This window comes from Littorina saxatilis, linkage group LG8 (assembly GCF_037325665.1).
Source record: "Littorina saxatilis isolate snail1 linkage group LG8, US_GU_Lsax_2.0, whole genome shotgun sequence".
NCBI classification, from domain to species: Eukaryota; Metazoa; Mollusca; class Gastropoda; order Littorinimorpha; family Littorinidae; genus Littorina; species Littorina saxatilis.
Window position 1 is genome coordinate 64177615 of NC_090252.1, and position 19339 is coordinate 64196953.

General features: G+C 41.6%; 1 protein-coding gene and 1 long non-coding RNA gene across 2 annotated transcripts in view; one reads left to right on the forward strand and one right to left on the reverse strand.

Moving 5' to 3' along the window:
- Nucleotides 1-6967, reverse strand: part of LOC138974154 (uncharacterized) — a 47289-nt gene extending 40322 nt beyond the window's left edge. The window contains exon 1 of the mRNA XM_070346850.1: nt 6911-6967. Coding sequence (XP_070202951.1) covers nt 6911-6956 — 46 coding nt within the window. The 5' untranslated portion in view covers nt 6957-6967. The remainder of the gene's footprint in view (nt 1-6910) is intronic.
- LOC138974164 (uncharacterized) lies at nt 3860-7974 on the forward strand. The gene is made up of 2 exons (XR_011458332.1): nt 3860-4789; nt 5579-7974. It is a non-coding gene; the product is annotated as an uncharacterized lncRNA (long non-coding RNA).
- Nucleotides 7975-19339: the final 11365 nt, after the last annotated feature.

A 19339-nucleotide genomic window follows, 5' to 3' on the forward strand; every position in this document is an offset into this window, starting at 1 on the left:
CGCACCGGGGCCATGTCTCTATTTTGAGGGCTGCGCACCGGGGCCATGTCTCTATTTTGAGGGCTGCGCACCGGGGCCATGTCTCTATTTTGAGGGCTGCGCACCGGGGCCATGTCTCTATTTTGAGGGCTGCGCACCGGGGCCATGTCTCTATTTTGAGGGCTGCGCACCGGGGCCATGTCTCTATTTTGAGGGCTGCGCACCGGGGCCATGTCTCTATTTTGAGGGCTGCGCACCGGGGCCATGTCTCTATTTTGAGGGCTGCGCACCGGGGCCATGTCTCTATTTTGAGGGCTGCGCATCGGGGCCATGTCTCTATTTTGAGGGCTGCGCACCGGGGCCATGTCTCTATTTTGAGGGCTGCGCATCGGGGCCATGTCTCTATTTTGAGGGCTGCGCACCGGGGCCATGTCTCTATTTTGAGGGCTGCGCACCGGGGCCATGTCTCTATTTTGAGGGCTGCGCACCGGGGCCATGTCTCTATTTTGAGGGCTGCGCACCGGGGCCATGTCTCTATTTTGAGGGCTGCGCACCGGGGCCGTCTCTATTTTGAGGGCTGCGCACCGGGGCACTTATGTGCTGCGCACCGGGGCCAGTGAAGTATGTGTAAATTCGGACCTTCCACAGTTATTACGAAAAATCAAGCTTATCAAATAAGCTGCAGAGAATTGAAATATAATTATTGGTTATTTGTTGACATATGGCTCAAGTGGTGTAATATAAATTCATGCGGTTGAGTAATATTTCTTGAATCTCTAGCGTCATTGAACGATTTTGTTGCCGCGCACCGGGCTATGTCTCTGTTTTGAGGGCTGTATACTGACCTGGGCACTAATTTGCTGCGCATCTGGGCCAGTACTACAGTGAATAAAGTATTGTCTGTCTCAGCCACACACACACCCACACACGAAAGGTAATGACGCTGACGTTCGTTCGTTTTGTCCTTTTTAAGAGTGGGTTTGTTCTGCTTTGCAGGTGAACAAATGGATCAGTCTAGATGTTACTAATGCAAATTCAAATTTCGATAGTTCAGGACGTTATTGGACACAGTGTCGGTGTGCATTTGAATGAACAATTGAAGATTCGTTTTTTGTCGCTGAATGAAGTGACTGGAAAGAGTACCTATTTGAGAAAAAGACTTTGGCGTTCTTCCATTTAGTCAATAAAAATCAGAAATAAAGAAATCCGCGGAAATCCACCCATATTCGGATCAACGTAGGCCTCCTAAAGTTTGGCAACTTCTGTCCCCAACTGTAGCCATAGTTTGGCAACAAAGGATCCTTCTCAGTTTATCATGTATTATCGGGAAGAACATTAACATTTCTCAAGTCGATCTCAGTATTCGTTCGTTGGATAAGCTTACCTCCAACTTCGTTGGGAATACACCTGCGGGCGCCTGTACCTGCCCGCGCATGTGTATTGCAAACAATGAGAACAAGAACTACAAGAACTCTCAGCGGAAGAAAATGTTCCATTTTTATGTACTATTTTAATGGACAATAAAGTGCTATTATTGTTTTTGTTATTGAACTACGAGAAGAGTAGACGATGTTCTCGATGTGAGCTGGTGACTGAGCGACAGTTACGGTACACATGTACCTTTGCGCATCCGTGAACTCGAGAACTCATGATACCTCTGTGCTATCGAGGATTCAAACCTGTACTATCGGGGATCCACTAAGCTTTCCGAGACTGTGTTTTGTCTGTATTGAAATGGTCTGGCGGAAGAGCCGAGTCTTTAATTTGCATAGGTAAAATGACCGTTTTTTGAGTTTGTTTTGACCTTGTGACGTAGGATTACGTGATGTAGGCTGGGGCCGCTCCATTCGCTGATGTTTGTTGAACAGAACAGACGTGTTGTCTAATGGGCTGACATTTCTGCAGCGCTGTTTTGCGTGGCGTGTCTGCCGCGGAGGATAACAGTAATGTGAATTTTCTGTGACGGGTATGTTATTCATATGGTATTCTTTTTGTACAATGGGTAAAACAGCATTAGAGTATGCGGGTTGTGACATGCTTTGGGAGGATGTATTTGAATGTTTAAGTAGATTGTTTTGTGAGTCGAATGTTCGGGAAAATTGTTTTGTTTATTGAATGTTTTAGAAAACCGTTTGAGTGTTTGAGAGAACTGTATTGTAGGCATGTTGTTTTTAGAAGGAATGATAAGTTTTGTTGTTGTTTAGTTTGTGGTGGTTGAAATTGTTGAGTTGTCTATGTATGCTTACGGCGTGCATTCTGTGTTTTACAGAGTGGGCGGAATGTGCGACGGGGTTCAGTTAGATTTTGTAGATGGGGTTTTGTAGATTGGTTTTTGTAGATGGGATTTAGTAGATTGTTTAGGGTTAGAACAGAGTTTAGAGTAAGAATTCAGGGTATTGTTTGTTTTGTTGTGTTCTAATTTTAAAGTGTGGATCTAGAATGTATTTTGGAGAGCAGTTTTAAAGTGAAGTTTGTTTTGTTTTGATCTATTTCTGGAGAGGGGATTTAAAGAATATTTTTGGAAGTATTGTTCCGGATGTTAGTTCGGTTCGGTGACCTGGTTGGTCGGACTTTTTTTTCTCTAGATTAGGGTCTCTGTATTGTTATTGTTTATTTGTGTGTCTTTTTGTGAAAGTTTAGAAGATTGGAAGAAGTTTCTATTGAATGTAAACCCTCCACATTTTCCCTATAACACCGTTTGGAAATAAAATAACCTGGTTATATAACCGGTGTCATTTGTTTTGACTGTTTGAGTTTATAGAGAGAGAAAGGGACACTCGGCTACATTTGGCACTAGGTTACATCAATAAAGCAATAGATGATTGCCACATACTGGGGAAGGGCTTATCAGTGGCTTCTTGATTGCATAATGACCGTCCTCTTCAAGCATGTTCAAATATATATATTTTTTTTATTGACAGTCGTGCTTGAAGAGGGCGGTCATTATTCAATCAATTTTGTAAGGGACAGGCCTATAGACCTTGCGGAACCAAGGTCCCTTCAGGTAACAATGTGAAGAAAACAATAGCTAGCAGACGACAGCTAATGTTGTGTCCCCTCGGGACAAGCTGACAAACAAACAAAGATCCTCAAGTACGGTCGCAACCAAAAACAGAATGCTACACACTTTGAAGGAGCATAATAGCACAAATAGTGCCCCGGTGCGCTGCCCACAGTGGCCCCGGTGCGCAGCAACAAATTCGTTCGGTGACAGTAGAGATTCAAGACATATGATTCAACTGCGTGAAGTTAGTAGACACCACTTGAGCCAGATGTCAATAAATAACTGTAGATATTGCATCACCCGTGACTCACTTTTTTCTCCAATGTTCCAAATGCATACGTTGTTTTGCTCCCACCAAGACTGCAGATCTTGGCAAACGCATGACGTAAAAACTAGATTTGATGACGTTACCCGTACACGTTCCCGTACACGTCCTGAAAAGTGCGGATCTATAGATCTTGTTAATAACAGGGATAAGTGAAGGGCGCTGGTTCGGTGCGACGCTTAGTTTTCGAGATAGGTGTGACTGACGAAGAACAGGACGTCACATTCCAAATAAGCACGACTATGTTGCAGGTGGAAGCCGCTGAGATTGCATTTCTTCGGGAGGTTTCCGCAAAAATAGAAATTACACGATTTGCGCGAAACATTTGAGAAGCAGACGATCTCTGAGATCTCTGTTCGTCTCGTGATAACGTTATTTTGTATGATCACGATTGACTTGCAAACTGAAGTATACATTTTGGTGTGTCAGTGGTAAATGTAAATAGAAATGTGTAATACAGACAAAGCAAACAAATAAACGTGTTTTTCTCGTGAAAATGTTGCGTCAGTTGTGCGGGTGTTTGGGGGGGGGGGGGGGGGGGGGCACGTGATGTACACCAAACACTGTACATAAGGAAGACGTGGAACTTGCGAAGAAAATGCGAAAAAGTGTTTGTGGGTTATCGTCCCTAGTCACATGCTGACGGCGAAAACAAAATGGCGGATCGCGTAGGTACCGATCGCGTGCGAGGTGGTGGTAAATTGTGCTCGGCTTTTTGTTGCAAGAACGCCCGTTACAAACAGAGCTGCTTCGGGAAAACTTTCCACAAGTTCCCTAAAGAAGAAAAAAGGTGGGTTGTGCAGTGATTATTTCATCAGGTTTACCTTCTTCAGAATGAGAATGCAATGGCTCGAGTCAACTCACTCAGATAAGCCAACTGTCTCTGGGCATTTTTGTCTGCTATGATACTACAGTATTTATAGAACTAATATGCAAATGAAATATTACAAACATAGCATGGATCGGTTCATCCTGAGATTTCTGTACTAGCTGTACTATGTACGCGTGTGTCTGCGTGTGTACCTGTGCCTGTGTACACTGTACTTACGACTGTGAGTGTGAGTCAGCAGTCAGTACAAAACAACAGTTTACACTTGATGACAAACTACCCGTGGGCATATTTGCCGAAATCTTTATCAAACCTTGCTTACGGGAAAACTACAGTACAAAGGTACATCACTCATCCGTTTTGCGTTCAGGCAGAGCGTTAGATTTAGACTGAAGATCTGATTTATTTTTTGTCTTTCCTTTTTGCTTAGTTTAACAATAACATTGTTGTTTTTATTGTCAAACTAGGTGCAGAATATGGATGCAATTCACAAGGCGAGAGGACTTTGAAAAGCTGCAGCCAGCTGATGTTCAAGGTCTCAAGCTTTGTACTGATCACTTTGAGGCCAACCAGTAAAACAATCCTGCAGAGAGGATCACTTGTGTGGAATGCTGTCCCGACATTGTTTGCAGTGCCCAATCCACCACCGAAGGTTATTTATTTATTGGTTTTAGGTTTTTGCAAAGCAATGAAGCACACTATTAAATGCAGGTTGAGTAATGACAAGTTTGAGGCTGATGTAAGAATTGAAAAAAACCAGCATTGTTCCCATCAAATAATGCCTGTTTGCATTTAGCGCAAAAAAATGATAAGGCCAACAAAAAAAAGTTACTTATTTTGGATCGACGTCTTGATTATGATGATATGATGAACTTATTTTGCCAAAAAACAGCCCCAAATGGCAAAAAAAGTATAGGGTCGGCGTCAACAACAAAAAAGTTGTATGTTTCTGGTCACCTGACCCTACCTATGTTTTCCCGACGACCCTAGACTTTTATTTTGCATTTTCAAAAATAAAAGGGGTATTCGAAAATCAATTGTTTTCCTGTTTTTCAACAAAATAAGTTAAAAAGATGGTTTAAAAAAAAAAAGTTTAGAAAAAAAATCTCCACCTTTAGTCATGTTAGGCCACAAAAAAAGTCTGTTTAAGGTAACATAGGCCCCCCAAAAATAGCGTCGGTAGATCGGCTTTTTATTTTTGTATTTTAGCCATCTGAATATTTTAATTTCATTTTTTAATGCCCCAAAAAAAGTCTAGGGCCGGTGGGAAAAAAATAGGGTCGGTCCGGATACTGTAAACAGATTATTTTTTGTTTTGCCTTACGAGAAACATACACTTTTTTGTGTGGCCTAAGACCAATGCCATGAAATTGGGAGAATTGTTTCATTGTGACTGGGTGTTGGTTGTGAGTTTGTCAGTTAAAGAGCTGTGCATTTGCAGGTTGCTAGTGGGAGGAAGCCACCATCGCAAAGGGTAGCTACAAATGAAGCCAGCACCGACCTGTCGCCTGATGCACAAATTGTTCAACCAGGTAAGAGATTTTTAACCATGAAGAACACCCTGACATCAAAAAATGTTTAAACCCATCCGTTACATAGTTGATAATTGCTGTATAGGGTGACGGGCGCTGTGGCGGGGTGGTAAGACGTCGGTCTATTAACTCGGAAGGTCGAGGGTTCGAATCCCGGTCGCGGCCGCCTGGTGGGTTAAGTGTGGAGATGTTTCCGATCTCCCAGGTCAACTTATGTGCAGACCTGCTAGTGACTTATCCCCCTTGGTGTGTACACGCAAGCACAAGATCTTGTAATCCATGTCAGAGTTCGGTGGGTTTTAGAAACATAAAAATACCCCGCACGCTTCCTCCGAAAGCGGCGTATGGCTGCCTAAATGGCGGGGTAAAAACGATCATACACGTAAAATTCCACTTGTGCAAAAAAAATGAGTGCACGTGGGAGTTTCAGCCCACGAGCGCAGAAGAAGAAGAAGAAGCTGTATAGGGCGGATGCATGGATGGATGAAATTGTACCTGTAGTTCCAACACGTAAAGATGGGAAACATATCCTGTTAGAGGCATGGTGTAACAAGAAACAATTAAGTGGCTCTATTCCCATCTCCCCCCCCCCCTTTCCCCGTCGCGATATAAGCTTCGTGGTTGAAAACGACGTTAAACACCAAATAAAGAAAGAAAGAAAGAGGCATGGTGTGTGAGGAGTTTACCTGGTACTGTTGTCCTAATCAATCAGTCAATCAATCAATCAATATGAAGCTTATATAGCGCGTATTCCGTGGGTACAGTTCTAATGGCCTCACCCATTCAGTACCAAACAAGGTCAATTCCATCATTGTTCCACATCGTATCCATAGTTGCTAATACACTTCATTTCTGGCCTGCCTTCCTACGCTATTGTTTATTTTCATTTTGTGATTTAATTACACGTGTTTTAATTTCTTCCAGGTTGTAACTTGTTATGGTTATGTTATTTTATGTGTGTTTTCTTTTTTAGATGACATTCAGGCGATCCTGGAGGACATAGGATGTAAAGCATCAAAGTCGTCATCTTCCCCATCCCCTCGTGAAGCGGAACTTTGGCAGAAGGTCAACAAACTGAGGAGCAAGGTTTTCCGATTAGAAAAGAAAACGATGGAACCCCGTGTAAAACGAGCGAGTAAATTAGCCAAGCCTCCCAAGAAAGACTTTGTAGTAGAACAGTTGTCTCATATATTATCAGGCGAGGCGAGCTATTTTGCCATTTATGCCTGTTACATATTTACCGGTTATCTGCTGCTGTGTCCAATCCTGGCAGAGACGGGAACGCATGTTACCAAGGAGCTGAAGGAGAGTCGATGAGATGAGAGAATGTGATTAACAATTGCCAACTCTCTCCGTACAAAGAGGGTCCAAAATTGTATAAAAAAAATAGATGGTAGGCAATTCAAAATTAAAAAAAGGACTCTCGGAGCATGGACTTAATGAGTCAAAAATTAAAGAAGGCTCTATGAGCCGAAGTACATGTTTTGTCTATTGTCTTTTTTATTTTGAATTCCCTACCATCTATATTTTGATACAATTTTGGACCCTCCCTGGTGTGTTGTTTCTGATGTACCTTTTAGTCTGTTTACAGTAACATAGGCACACAAAAAGAGGGTCGGTAGGTCGGCTTTTCTTAAAAAAATTTTATAACCATCTTTTTAAATTATTTTGCAAAAAAACAGGAACAAAATTGATTTTTTTTTTCTTTTTCTTTTTTTCCAAATGCCAAAAAAAAAAGTCTAGGGTTGGTCTAGAAAAATAGGGTTGGTCGGGATACCGTAAACAGGCTATTTTGCTTTGTTTTGCCTAAGCAAAGACTAACAAACTTTCTTTAGGGTCTGACATTGTATATACTATACAATTTTTGGGGTATTAACTAAATACATGTATACAGTTTTCGATTCCTTTTATACTTTTTCACAAATTAGCCCCCCCCCCCCCCCCTTTTTTTTTTGTAGTCTGCCCTGGGGGCGGGAGGTCTCCTAATTTCGGTTTCTAGGGTCACCTTATGCTTCCCCATGAGCTGAGAACTTAATTTAAAATGAGCCTCGATTTTTTTATTTGTATTTTGTAATTGTGCCTTTGTCCAGTCACATGATTTCACTTTGTACTTAAAAACTTGGCGCTGTCATCATTTATTGCTATTTATTGTTCAGTTGTTCAGTATTTATTGCTATTGGGCATCAGTTATTCAGTTGCCCTCTTTCGAATGAGCCATGCATGCATTATGGATGTGTTTAGCAATGTAAAAGAAGAAACAATGTGAAGCAAACATATAGCACCAAATAAAATAACCGAATCAGAATGGAAACTTCTTCAGTGTATGTGTGTGTGTGTGTGTGTGTGTGTTTGCTGTTTTAAATACCGAAAATGTGAAAATAAAGCAAGTCACAGCATGAGAAAGATCGACTGTACTAGTCATGACAAAGCAGGAGACAGCCTGGTCAGCATGTAGAAAAGGGGAATAACTCGTATTTAGCCATTCTCATTTCTAAGCATACCCAATGAGGAAGTTATCCTTCTTCCCATTGTAGTTTCTTTGTGTACACAAAGCAAAGTGCGGGACGGACTCTGCTCTGTGCTGTAACACTGGCAAGTTCAAAACACGAGCAAAACGATTTCGTTATGCGGGCAGCCACGGGGGATGTATGTATTTTTCAAATGGTTGTAAAATAAGTCTCGTATTTATCACCGTACTCAGGCCCTGTTCTTTTTTTCGTCACACCTAAAACCGTTATTTGTTGTGAGCGACGCAGCATTAGGACCAGGAACGTGTAGATCGTGTACCTGTGCTACAAGTTATGGTCAGCCTAATGTATGCACGGAAAGGGCTGTGCTTTCATTGATGGAGCCAGTAAGCGAGCGACTTACCTGAATTTGGATCGCTGCCCGCTGGACACCTTTGAGTTACTGAGGACAGAAAAAGGAGGCAGATACGATTGACTGATTGATTTTCATATTCAAATAGTGCGCAGGGAAGTAGGTGATGGACTAAACCAGAGACCAAATAGCCTGGACCGCCAACTCGTCACGTGACCCTTCGAGGTTACGACGCTCGACTTTCAGGGGCGCTTAGCGTCCGGTTTGAAAGGCCAACGATTCGAAGACAGTGAAAAGAAAGCACGCTCCAGTTATTTGTGACAATGGGCGGTGACAATGAACTGGTTTTCCAAAACTCCAAACTAAACTTAACAAAACTCATCGAAAAACATGTTCCATATGCACTTTAGCTGAGTTTATTTTAACATTTTCAGAACTTACCTCGGCAACTTCGTCCATGTTTACAATCGACACCGGATATATGACATCCCCCTGATTTCTGAAAGGCCATGAAAGCGTAGGTTCCTAAATGCGAGAGGCCGCTACCTCGTAATAGAGAGAAAGAGCGGAGAGAGAGCTAGTTGGCGGTCCAGGATAAATGGTCTATGACTAAACGAACGTGTGCTTGAGTGAATGAATGACAAGAGTGAGTGAGTGAGTTAGTGCGTTTGTGAATACATAACTTTGTGACAGGGTATGTGTGTTAACTGACACACACCAGGGGCGGACGAGGGGGGGCGAACAGGGTGCACGTGCAACCCCCCTCCAGCAACAACAACAACAAAAAATTTGGAAAGCTGATTCTATGACCATTTATAAGTTCAAATGGCACCAGATGGCACCATTTTGCTTCTTTGAGCCAAAATTTTTTCCGGGGGGGGCATGCCCCCGGACCCCCCTAGCAAATTCGGGCGCTTCGCGCCCATCACATTCACTTTCGATTCAAAGTGCACCCCCCCTTACAAAGCAACTGATCCGCCCCTGCACACACACACACACACACACACGCACGCACACTCACACATATACCTACACACACAAACAACCACACACACACTAGCACACACACACACACACACACACACACACACACACACACACGTTCACACATATAATGTCACAAAGCTTCGAGTCTTATGTGTTCTTGGAAAATCATGCATGCCGCACCGACTATGCATACTAGCGCTCATTGGTCTAAAAAATATGTAAACGAATGAGCACATCGGACTACAATCTCCTCGGGTTAGAACCGTTCAAGCTTTTAGGATTGAAGTGATACCGGCGACAGACACGTTTGGTCGCACAGAATACGGGTTAAAAACATGCGGCGGACAGGCAGCTAAACATAAAAGGTACAAATAGTTAGGGGAAGGGCTCCTAATATGGACCGGCTCCTAATATGGACCACCTCCTGTTCTGACCAACTAACGGTGCTAGAGCGCTCAAAACAATTTCATTGGTTGTATGCACCCTCTCTGGATAACTTGCACATGTCAAAACACAAACCTCAAAACCGTTAGGCGTTTTCTCTTTTTTTCACTTTTGGCAGGGTTCACTCTAAATTTGCAGCCTAAAACGGACTCGTTTCTGTCCACAGCCAAAGCTTTCATCACACAAAAATTGCTATTATATATGACAGCTAAGACCGTATTTGTTACATTTTAGCAGTGTTGACCCCGAGTTTCTACTGCAAACAAAAAATAATAGCAACATCTCAAAGTATGTGTGAGTCCTCTAATATGGACCCCCTTCAACAAATCGAAGAAAATAAAAGCTAAAGGCTATTTTCATTAATTCATTAAGAAGCTTGCTGAAAATAACCTATAACTATCCCTCGAGATTTAAAAACAAATAACAAATAGTCTTTTTTTGTGGAAGTTGATAATTTCACTTATTTTCACTCTGTTTTTGATAAGCTTCTTTAGTTTCCTGGTGTGCTTCAAATAATGCTCTCATCAACCCGAAACAGATAAATCTCAAGCATATTTTAATTAGTCTGACTTGCACACTAAGTTGTATGATGTTATTTTGAAGTATAGGGGGCTTTTTACAGTGATTCGTGAAGGCCGCTTCACTGGTCCATATTAGGCGCCCGGGCTCCTAATATGGACCATTTGTGATTTTATCTGTATTTAATTTTTGCTGAATGTCTAGCAAAGCTATTTCACTCTACTGAGGCCTAACGGTTAACCTAAGAGAGAAGGACTACCAAACAAACAAAGTGAAACTTCTTCGCAAGAAAACAAGCTAGTTATCAGCATGAAACAAAAAGTGGTCCATTTTACTTTTAGGAGCCCTTCCCCTAGAACATTCTTTTATCCTGGTATTTGTACAGTTACAAAGGTCCTCAGCATTGGCAATTATTGTTTGCATTTTTTTTTTTAAGTAAGTGGAGCAAGACTCGAAGCTTAGTGACATTCCTTTTAGTCTTTCTATGCTAGTGGTGGTCCAGTGAACGATACCTTCCGCCTGTGGGCGGACACACACAGACAGAACCTGCGAAGCGCTTTAGTCCCGCAGGGCAAACTTACCGCACCCACGCAATATAGCGCTAAGGAACACCAACAAGACAATCTGCATCTTTGGTACCCATTCCGTGAATCCATCAGCATCTGGATGTCCAGCAATGGAATTGTTTGCCCTGAGAATATTCAACCAGGCCACGTTCTCGAGATGACTCTGCACTAATGGAACAAAAGTGACGTGCGACTGATTTTCGATCATAAAGCTGCAGACGTCATCAGTATGACGTCACTTAATTGTTCCATAACTTTAGTGCGGCTCAAGAGAAATAGAACCTGATGCAGTCGATCACCCAACGCCTACACTGGTGATATATAACTGCCCCACATGTGGATGCTCCTGAGTTCACGGAAAAGATGTTTGTGATGCGAGCTGTTTTGATTGTGTTCGTGGCTGCTGCGTGTCAAAGTGGGCGGAAGAGGGCCCACAACATCCGTATAGTACGTGCCACCCGCTGCAGTTGCCTCGTGTGACAGTAACGGCAGAAAGTTTATTGACGAAACCACGCCAGCCACCTTGAAGTGTCGTGGAGTCGCACTGACAAGCCTCACGCGATTCTCCATTTTCTGACAACGTTGAAGTTACGTTTATCACAATCTGGATCTGGATCTGGATGCCCCACTTGGTGTAGATCGTGGGGATTATATATACGACAGGAGCCGACTTCGGCTGTTCCGTGGCGGGTGATGTGCGCATCGCCAACTAGGTCAAGAGGCCTCTACATTTGTATGGCCTGGTATTTACAAGGTTGAAACTTGTAACACTTTTTAAAAACCGGGCCATGGTTGACTAGTTCCCGGTCTGAACCCACTGCCTCCCTATTGCAGATGTAAAAGCGTTGGGAGTAGGCAGCCTGACAAGTTCTTAGATGACCTTCAGAGATGGTGACATTCGTGTTGAACCTCGTCAGCTGCAAAAGCCTCGGCGTGGTCTACTCTGATCGAAATGAAACAGTTGGTGAAGTTAGATCTGTGAAACTTCAATTCAATTCAATTCAAATCAAAATAAAACTTTATTGTCTGCAATTTTTTTTTGGCTCGTGATAACATCACATACAAACACACTCTCAGAACATATTGACACACACAAGTACACATCAATACACACAGAACCCAACCCCACATATCCATACTCTCTCTCTCTGTCTGTCTCTCACTTTCTTCTTTTCAACTTGATTCCCTCGTGTCATCTTCTTCTTCTTTTTCTTTTCGATCGCCGATCACACTTGGAGTCCAAATCTTGAGATATAATTAGTGGTCCTCTGCAGCGCAGCCACTGGCCCGTACAGCTTGTTGTGCAGGGACTCCGGCAATGGCCAGATTTCCTCTCTCAGCACCTGGTGGTTCCTGCAGTCTCGTAGGATGTGGGCCGTGTTTTGACCACCACCTAATGGTAAACTATCATTTTCCTTGAAGTTACAGGTCTTCTCGCATTGACATGTACAATATCTTTTGGTCTTTTAGCAGCGTTTTGGGCAATTATGCTCTCACTGTGAAAAATAGGTATGTATGTATTACTGAATTCAACCAAGTACCGTACACACTTATACACGTAGGTGTAAGATGGACAAAAAGAAATTAAATGGATTCTTAACAAAAATCCCTCCGTACGCAGAAAGCATCCAAACTGTTGACTGTTGGCATGTGACCGAGTTAAGGGCTGCTCTTATCCTATGTAAAAGCCTGGCTTGATCTGAAACGTTGAGGCGAACTGCATGTGTTTACACGGGAAGGCCCGTGCCTTAATTCAAAGTACCTTAGATGTGTTGTTGATTGTTTTTTAATGTGTGTTTTTAAAGCTGTTCCTCCTCAGACAACGGTAGAAGGAGCCAAATTCGAACACAGAATTTTGAGAGCTTCCAATACGAGATCGTTTGCTCCAAAGTTAGCAGCAACATAAATGTACCCAGACAAGAAATTAATTACAAAAAACGTCAAAGGTGACCGGAATTGTGTCTGTTTTCCCGTGCGTTTTAAACAACAATTTAACATGTGTACATGATCCCTGTCCTGTTCTCGTTTCGTTAGCACTGTTTCAGGGGAACATTTTCATCGTTTGGTTAACCTTCTGTAAGGTGGAATGGGGCTTTAACATAGATTGGGTCCCGCAGTGCCCCACTGCGGTTATGAAATTAAAGGCCCCTACTGTTTTTGGAACCGCAGGAGCTTTCTAGTTTGCTGTTAGGTAGATTTTTGGTTCCTCTTTCATGTCATGCTCTCTTTTTCTTCATGAATTCTTTTCTTTTTTCTGCCTTCTTGCTCATTCACCTGTATTTTTTCCAAAAATCTCTTCTCTTGTCGCTTGTCTTGCGATTCATGTATAGTTTAATCTGTTAGTGTTCTGATGTAAGTCCAGCAGTAGATAGGTTAAGCCTATTTTAACATACTGGAAACTGGTAATCTTCCAGTAGGTATTAATTTAGTTTTACTAAAGCCTGCTGGGACACAAATAATGGGTTAGTGCATTTGTAAACAGGAATCGCTTGACAAGTGGCCCCCTTCATCCCCCCCTTCCTCGTCCTGATATGGCTCTACGTAGTCGGCTGGACGTTAAGCAACAAATAAACAAACAAACAAACATAGATTGGGACGATGTGATGGTGTGTGTGTGTGTGTGTGTGTGTGTGTGTGTGTGTGTGTGTGTGTGTGTGCGCGCGTGTAAGTTTAGCGTGTTTCAAATCGTAACTTTATTAAGTGAACTGCACAGTTGCACAGACTGTAAACAGACGTCACGTTGTGTGTGTGTGTGTGTGTGTGTGTGTGTGTGTGTGTGTGTGTGTGTGTGTGTGTGTGTGTGTTTTGGTATGTGTGAGTGTGCGTGTGTGCGGGTGTGTGAGAAAGAGAGAGAGAGAGAGAGAGAGAGAGAGAGAGAGAGAGAGAGAGAGAGAGAGAGAGAGAGAGAGAGAGAGTCCAGTTAGTTCAGATAGGTCTTTGCGAAGGGGAGGTTTCAGGGTAAAGGACACAGTTTCGAAACCAACAAACAACAAAGAGAGAGAGAGAGAGAGAGAGAGAGAGAGAGACAGAGACAGAGACAGAGACAGAGAGAGACACAGAGAGAGAGACAGAGAGAGACACAGAGAGAGAGAGAGACAGAGACAGAGACAGAGACAGAGAGAGAGATGAATACACGTTACTACGATATGTCTTTGCAGAAAGAGAGAGACACACTCACACACATACACACACACACACACACACACACACACACACACACACACACACACACACACACACACACACACACACTCACACATACGTCGACAAACTGCCACATTTTCGCGTTTCGTTACATTTTCATTTTTATATAATTTTCTCAAGCAATGGGAACTCCCGGGGATTCCCCTTTTACGCGCGCGTCATGAAGTTCGGCTGCAAAATGCACGTGTCGCTATTTTTATATTTAGTCAAGTTTTGACTAAATATTTTAACATCGAGGGGGAATCGAAACGAGGGTCGTGGTGTATGTGCGTGTGTCTGTGTGTGTGTCTGTGTGTCTGTGTGTGTGTGTAGAGCGATTCAGACTAAACTACTGGACCGATCTTTATGAAATTTGACATGAGAGTTCCTGGGTATGAAATCCCCGAACGTTTTTTTCATTTTTTTGATAAATGTCTTTGATGACGTCATATCCGGCTTTTCGTGAAAGTTGAGGCGGCACTGTCACGCCCTCATTTTTCAACCAAATTGGTTGAAATTTTGGTCAAGTACTCTTCGACGAAGCCCGGGGTTCGGTATTGCATTTCAGCTTGGTGGCTTAAAAATTAATTAATGACTTTGGTCATTAAAAATCTGAAAATTGTAAAAAAAAATAAAAATTTATAAAACGATCCAAATTTACGTTTATCTTATTTTCCATCATTTGCTGATTCCAAAAACATATAAATATGTTATATTCGGATTAAAAACAAGCTCTGAAAATTAAATATATAAAAATTATTATCAAATTTTTTTTTCGAAATCAATTTAAAAACACTTTCATCTTATTCCTTGTCGGTTCCTGATTCCAAAAATATATAGATATGATATGTTTGGATTAAAAACACGCTCAGAAAGTTAAAACGAACAGAGGTACAGAAAAGCGTGCTATGCAGCATAGCGTAACCACTACCCCGCTCTTCTTGTCAATTTCACTGCCAATGCTGTGAGCGGTGGACCACGAGTATACGGTCTTGCTGCGTTGCATTGCGTTCAGTTTCATTCTGTGAGTTCGACAGCTACTTGACTAAATATTGTATTTTCGCCTTACGCGACTTGATATATTTAGTCAAGTGTGTCTGTGTCTGTGTGTGTGTGTGTGTGTGTGTGTGTGTAGAGCGATTCAGACTAAACTACTGGACCGATCTTTATGAAATTTCACATGAGAGTTCCTGGGTATGAAATCCCCGAACGTTTTTTTCATTTTTTGGATAAATGTCTTTGATGACGTCATATCCGGCTTTTCGTGAAAGTTGAGGCGGCACTGTCACGCCCTCATTTTTCAACCAAATTGGTTGAAATTTTGGTCAAGTAATTTTCGACGAAGCCCGGACTTCGGTATTGCATTTCAGCTTGGTGGCTTAAAAATTAATTAATGACTTTGGTCATTAAAAATCTGAAAATTGTTAAAAAAAAGAGAATTTATAAAACGATCCAAATTTACGTTCATCTTATTCTCCATCATTTGCTGATTCCAAAAACATATAAATATGTTATATTCGGATTAATAACAAGCTCTGAAAATTAAATATATAAAAATTATTATCAAAATTAAATTGTGGAAATCAATTTAAAAATACTTTCATCTTATTCCTTGTCGGTTCCTGATTCCAAAAACATATAGATATGATATGTTTGGATTAAAAACACGCTCAGAAAGTTAAAACAAAGAGAGGTACAGAAAAGCGTGCTATCCTTCTTAGCGCAACTACTACCCCGCTCTTCTTGTCAATTTCACTGCCTTTGCCATGAGCGGTGGACTGACGATGCTACGAGTATACGGTCTTGCTGAAAAATGGCATTGCGTTCAGTTTCATTCTGTGAGTTCGACAGCTACTTGACTAAATATTGTATTTTCGCCTTACGCGACTTGTTACATTTAGTCAAGTTTTGACTAAATTTTTTAACATAGAGGGGGGAATTGAGACGAGGGTCGTGGTGTATGTGTGTGTGTCTGTCTGTCTGTGTGTGTGTGTAGAGCGATTCAGACTAAACTACCGGACCGATCTTTATGAAATTTGACATGAGAGTTCCTGGATATGATATCCTCAGATGTGTTTTTCATTTTTTTGATAAATGTCTTTGATGACGTCATATCCGGCTTTTCGTGAAAGTTGAGGCGGCACTGTCACGCTCTCATTTTTCAACCAAATTGGTTGAAATTTTGGTCAAGGAATCTCCGACGAAGCCCGGACTTCGGTATTGCCTTTCAGCTTGGTGGCTTAAAAATTAATTAATGACTTTGGTCATTAAAAATCTAAAAATTGTAAATAAATTTTTTTTTTTAATAAGACGATCCAAATTTTACATTCATCTTATTCTCCATCATTTTCTGATTCCAAAAACATATAAATATGTTATATTTGGATTAAAAACAAGCTCTGAAAATTAAAAATATAAAAATTATGATCAAAATTAAATTTTCGAAATCAATTTAAAAACACTTTCATCTTATTCCTTGTCTGTTCCTGATTCCAAAAACATATAGATATGATATGTTTGGATTGAAAACACGCTCATAAAGTTAAAAAGAAGAGAGGTACAGAAAAGCGTGCTATGAAGCACAGCGCAACTACTACCCCGCTCTTCTTGTCAATTTCACTGCCTTTGCCATGAGCGGTGGACTGACGATGCTACGAGTATACGGTCTTGCTGCGTTGCATTGCGTTCAGTTTCATTCTGTGAGTTCGACAGCTACTTGACTAAATGTTGTATTTTCGCCTTACGCGACTTGTTTTAATTCTGTCCGGTTGATTTTTCTTCTACTGGCCAGGCCATTGTCGTATTACAGACACAAGTGAAAAGCATTTGCCAGGTATCAGATGTTCTTGCAGTAAATGTTTACTTAATTTGTGTTAGATGTACTTGACATCAAACTGCATTACAGTCGTAGGCTATTACATGCATAGTTTACATAATTTATCACCGGTTTCCTATCCGCTTGACTTAGATTTTTCACCATTTTCCATTCTTGTATCAATGTGGATTTTTTGTTTCTGTTAAAAAAACTGATTTTAAACAGACAGTTTAGTGAGAGACTTTTAGTGCTTTTGTCATGAGTGTCTGAGCTTTGAAGCAGCAGGAAATTGCGGCATTTTCTTCAAATAAACATGATGTCTGCAGTTGACACGCGCGCTTGTATAAGAGAGAGAGAGAGAGAGACAGAGACAGAGAGACAGAGACAGAGAGAGAGAGAGAGCGAGAGACAGAGAGACAGAGCGAGAGACAGAGCGAGCGAGACAGAGAGAGAGAAAGAGGGAGGAAGAGAGAGAGATATAAAGAGAGAGATAAAGAGAGAGAGATAAAGAGAGAGAGAGAGAGAGAAAGAGGGAGGAAGAGAGAGAGAGAGAGAGCAAGCGAGAGACAGAGAGAGAGAAAGAGGGAGGACGAGAGAGAGATACATATATAAAGAGAGAGAGAGATAAAGAGAGAGAGAGAGAGAGAAAGACAGACAGAGAGAGAGAGAGAGAGAGATGGAGGGGGGTGGAGAGAGAGTGAGTCAACCCGAAAAGAAAAGCCGGATAGCGATATTGACTTAAACTGTGTCAGTGTGGATGAAAGACTACACCCTACCAGCCAGTGCAGGGGCGGTGCGTGTGTGTGTTTTCGCCGTGAGAGCTTCGCTCATAACTTTTTGTTTACTTTTATTTTATTTTTTATAGCATCATTGCTCGCGACGGCTACAATGTTAGACCTGTGTACGGGACGCTTTAAAACTGCTCGCAAAGGCAAAAGAAGTTTCGTTCAGGGAGAAGTCCTTACTTGTTCACTGCTATCCAGATAGTACTGGTTTTCCAGGTAGTACTGTAACACATGTCACCAGAATTTCTAGAACGCTGAAGAAGAAGGAGAAGGTCGTAGTGAGCGAGGGAAACGTCTGAAGACAAGCAAACGTAAAATCTGAACAAAAACGGAAACTACGACCAACTGACGGCAGGCAAACGAACAGAAAAAAAGCTTTGAATAAACAAGTGATACCTACCAAGCCAACAACTCAACTCAACTCAACTCAACTCAACTCAACTCAACTTTTATTGGCTTCAATTTTCACATAGAAGAATTTGTCTTGCGCTTGGGATTAAGACATAGGCAGAAAGTAAGAGTATAACATATAAAAACAGCATTCATATCACAGTTCATGTATCACGCACAGTAGTCACTAGTATAGGCCTAGGCCTGCAGATATCACATTGTCCCTGTATCACATGCAATTAAATAGTATCACATTTTCCACGTATCACACACAATATATACATTACATAACATACATAACATACAGCAAGTTTCCATCTCCCGCGCCCCCCCCCCCCCCTCCCACACATACATATCCTTGCACGTGCGTCGACTCCATACAACAGCTTGTATTGTTGCGAAACCACAGAGTGTTTTTGTCTCTGGTTCGCGTCACACATGTTTAGAGAAGTTGCAGGTGGAACCGATTGACCCCTGACATTCACGCATACTAACCATGACATACAGATTAAAAGATCGCTAATCCAAGCCAATTGATCGAAAAGCAACAGACTAACAAGCGTGTAAAGTGTTAAACAATGTCATCAACTTAAAACACACAAAACAATAACTTTGACTATCTTTGACTGCCTGAACTACCGAGCACAATCGTCGCGCCGCAGTGTAGTGGGCCCTAATCGTGTATTTTGAAACTGGTTTAACAAATGGCTATGAGTTTGCACATTCTATTGCACAAACAAAACAAGTCGCGTAAGGCGAAAATACAACATTTAGTCAAGCTGTCGAACTCACAGAATGAAACTGAACGCAATGCAATTTTTCAGCAAGACCGTATACTCGTAGCATCGTAAGTCCACCGCTCGTGGCAAAGGCAGTGAAATTGACAAGAAGAGCGGGGTAGTAGTTGCGCTGAGAAGGATAGCACGCTTTTCTGTACCTCTCTTCGTTTTAACTTTCTGAGCGTGTTTTTAATCCAAACATATCATCTATATGTTTTCGGAATCAGGAACCGACAAGGAATAAAATGAAATTGTTTTCAAATTGATTCCGAAAATTTAATTTTGATCATAATTTTTATATTTTTAATTTTCAGAGATTGTTTTTAATCCGAATATAACATATTTATATGTTTTTGGAATCAGAACATGATAAAGAACAAAA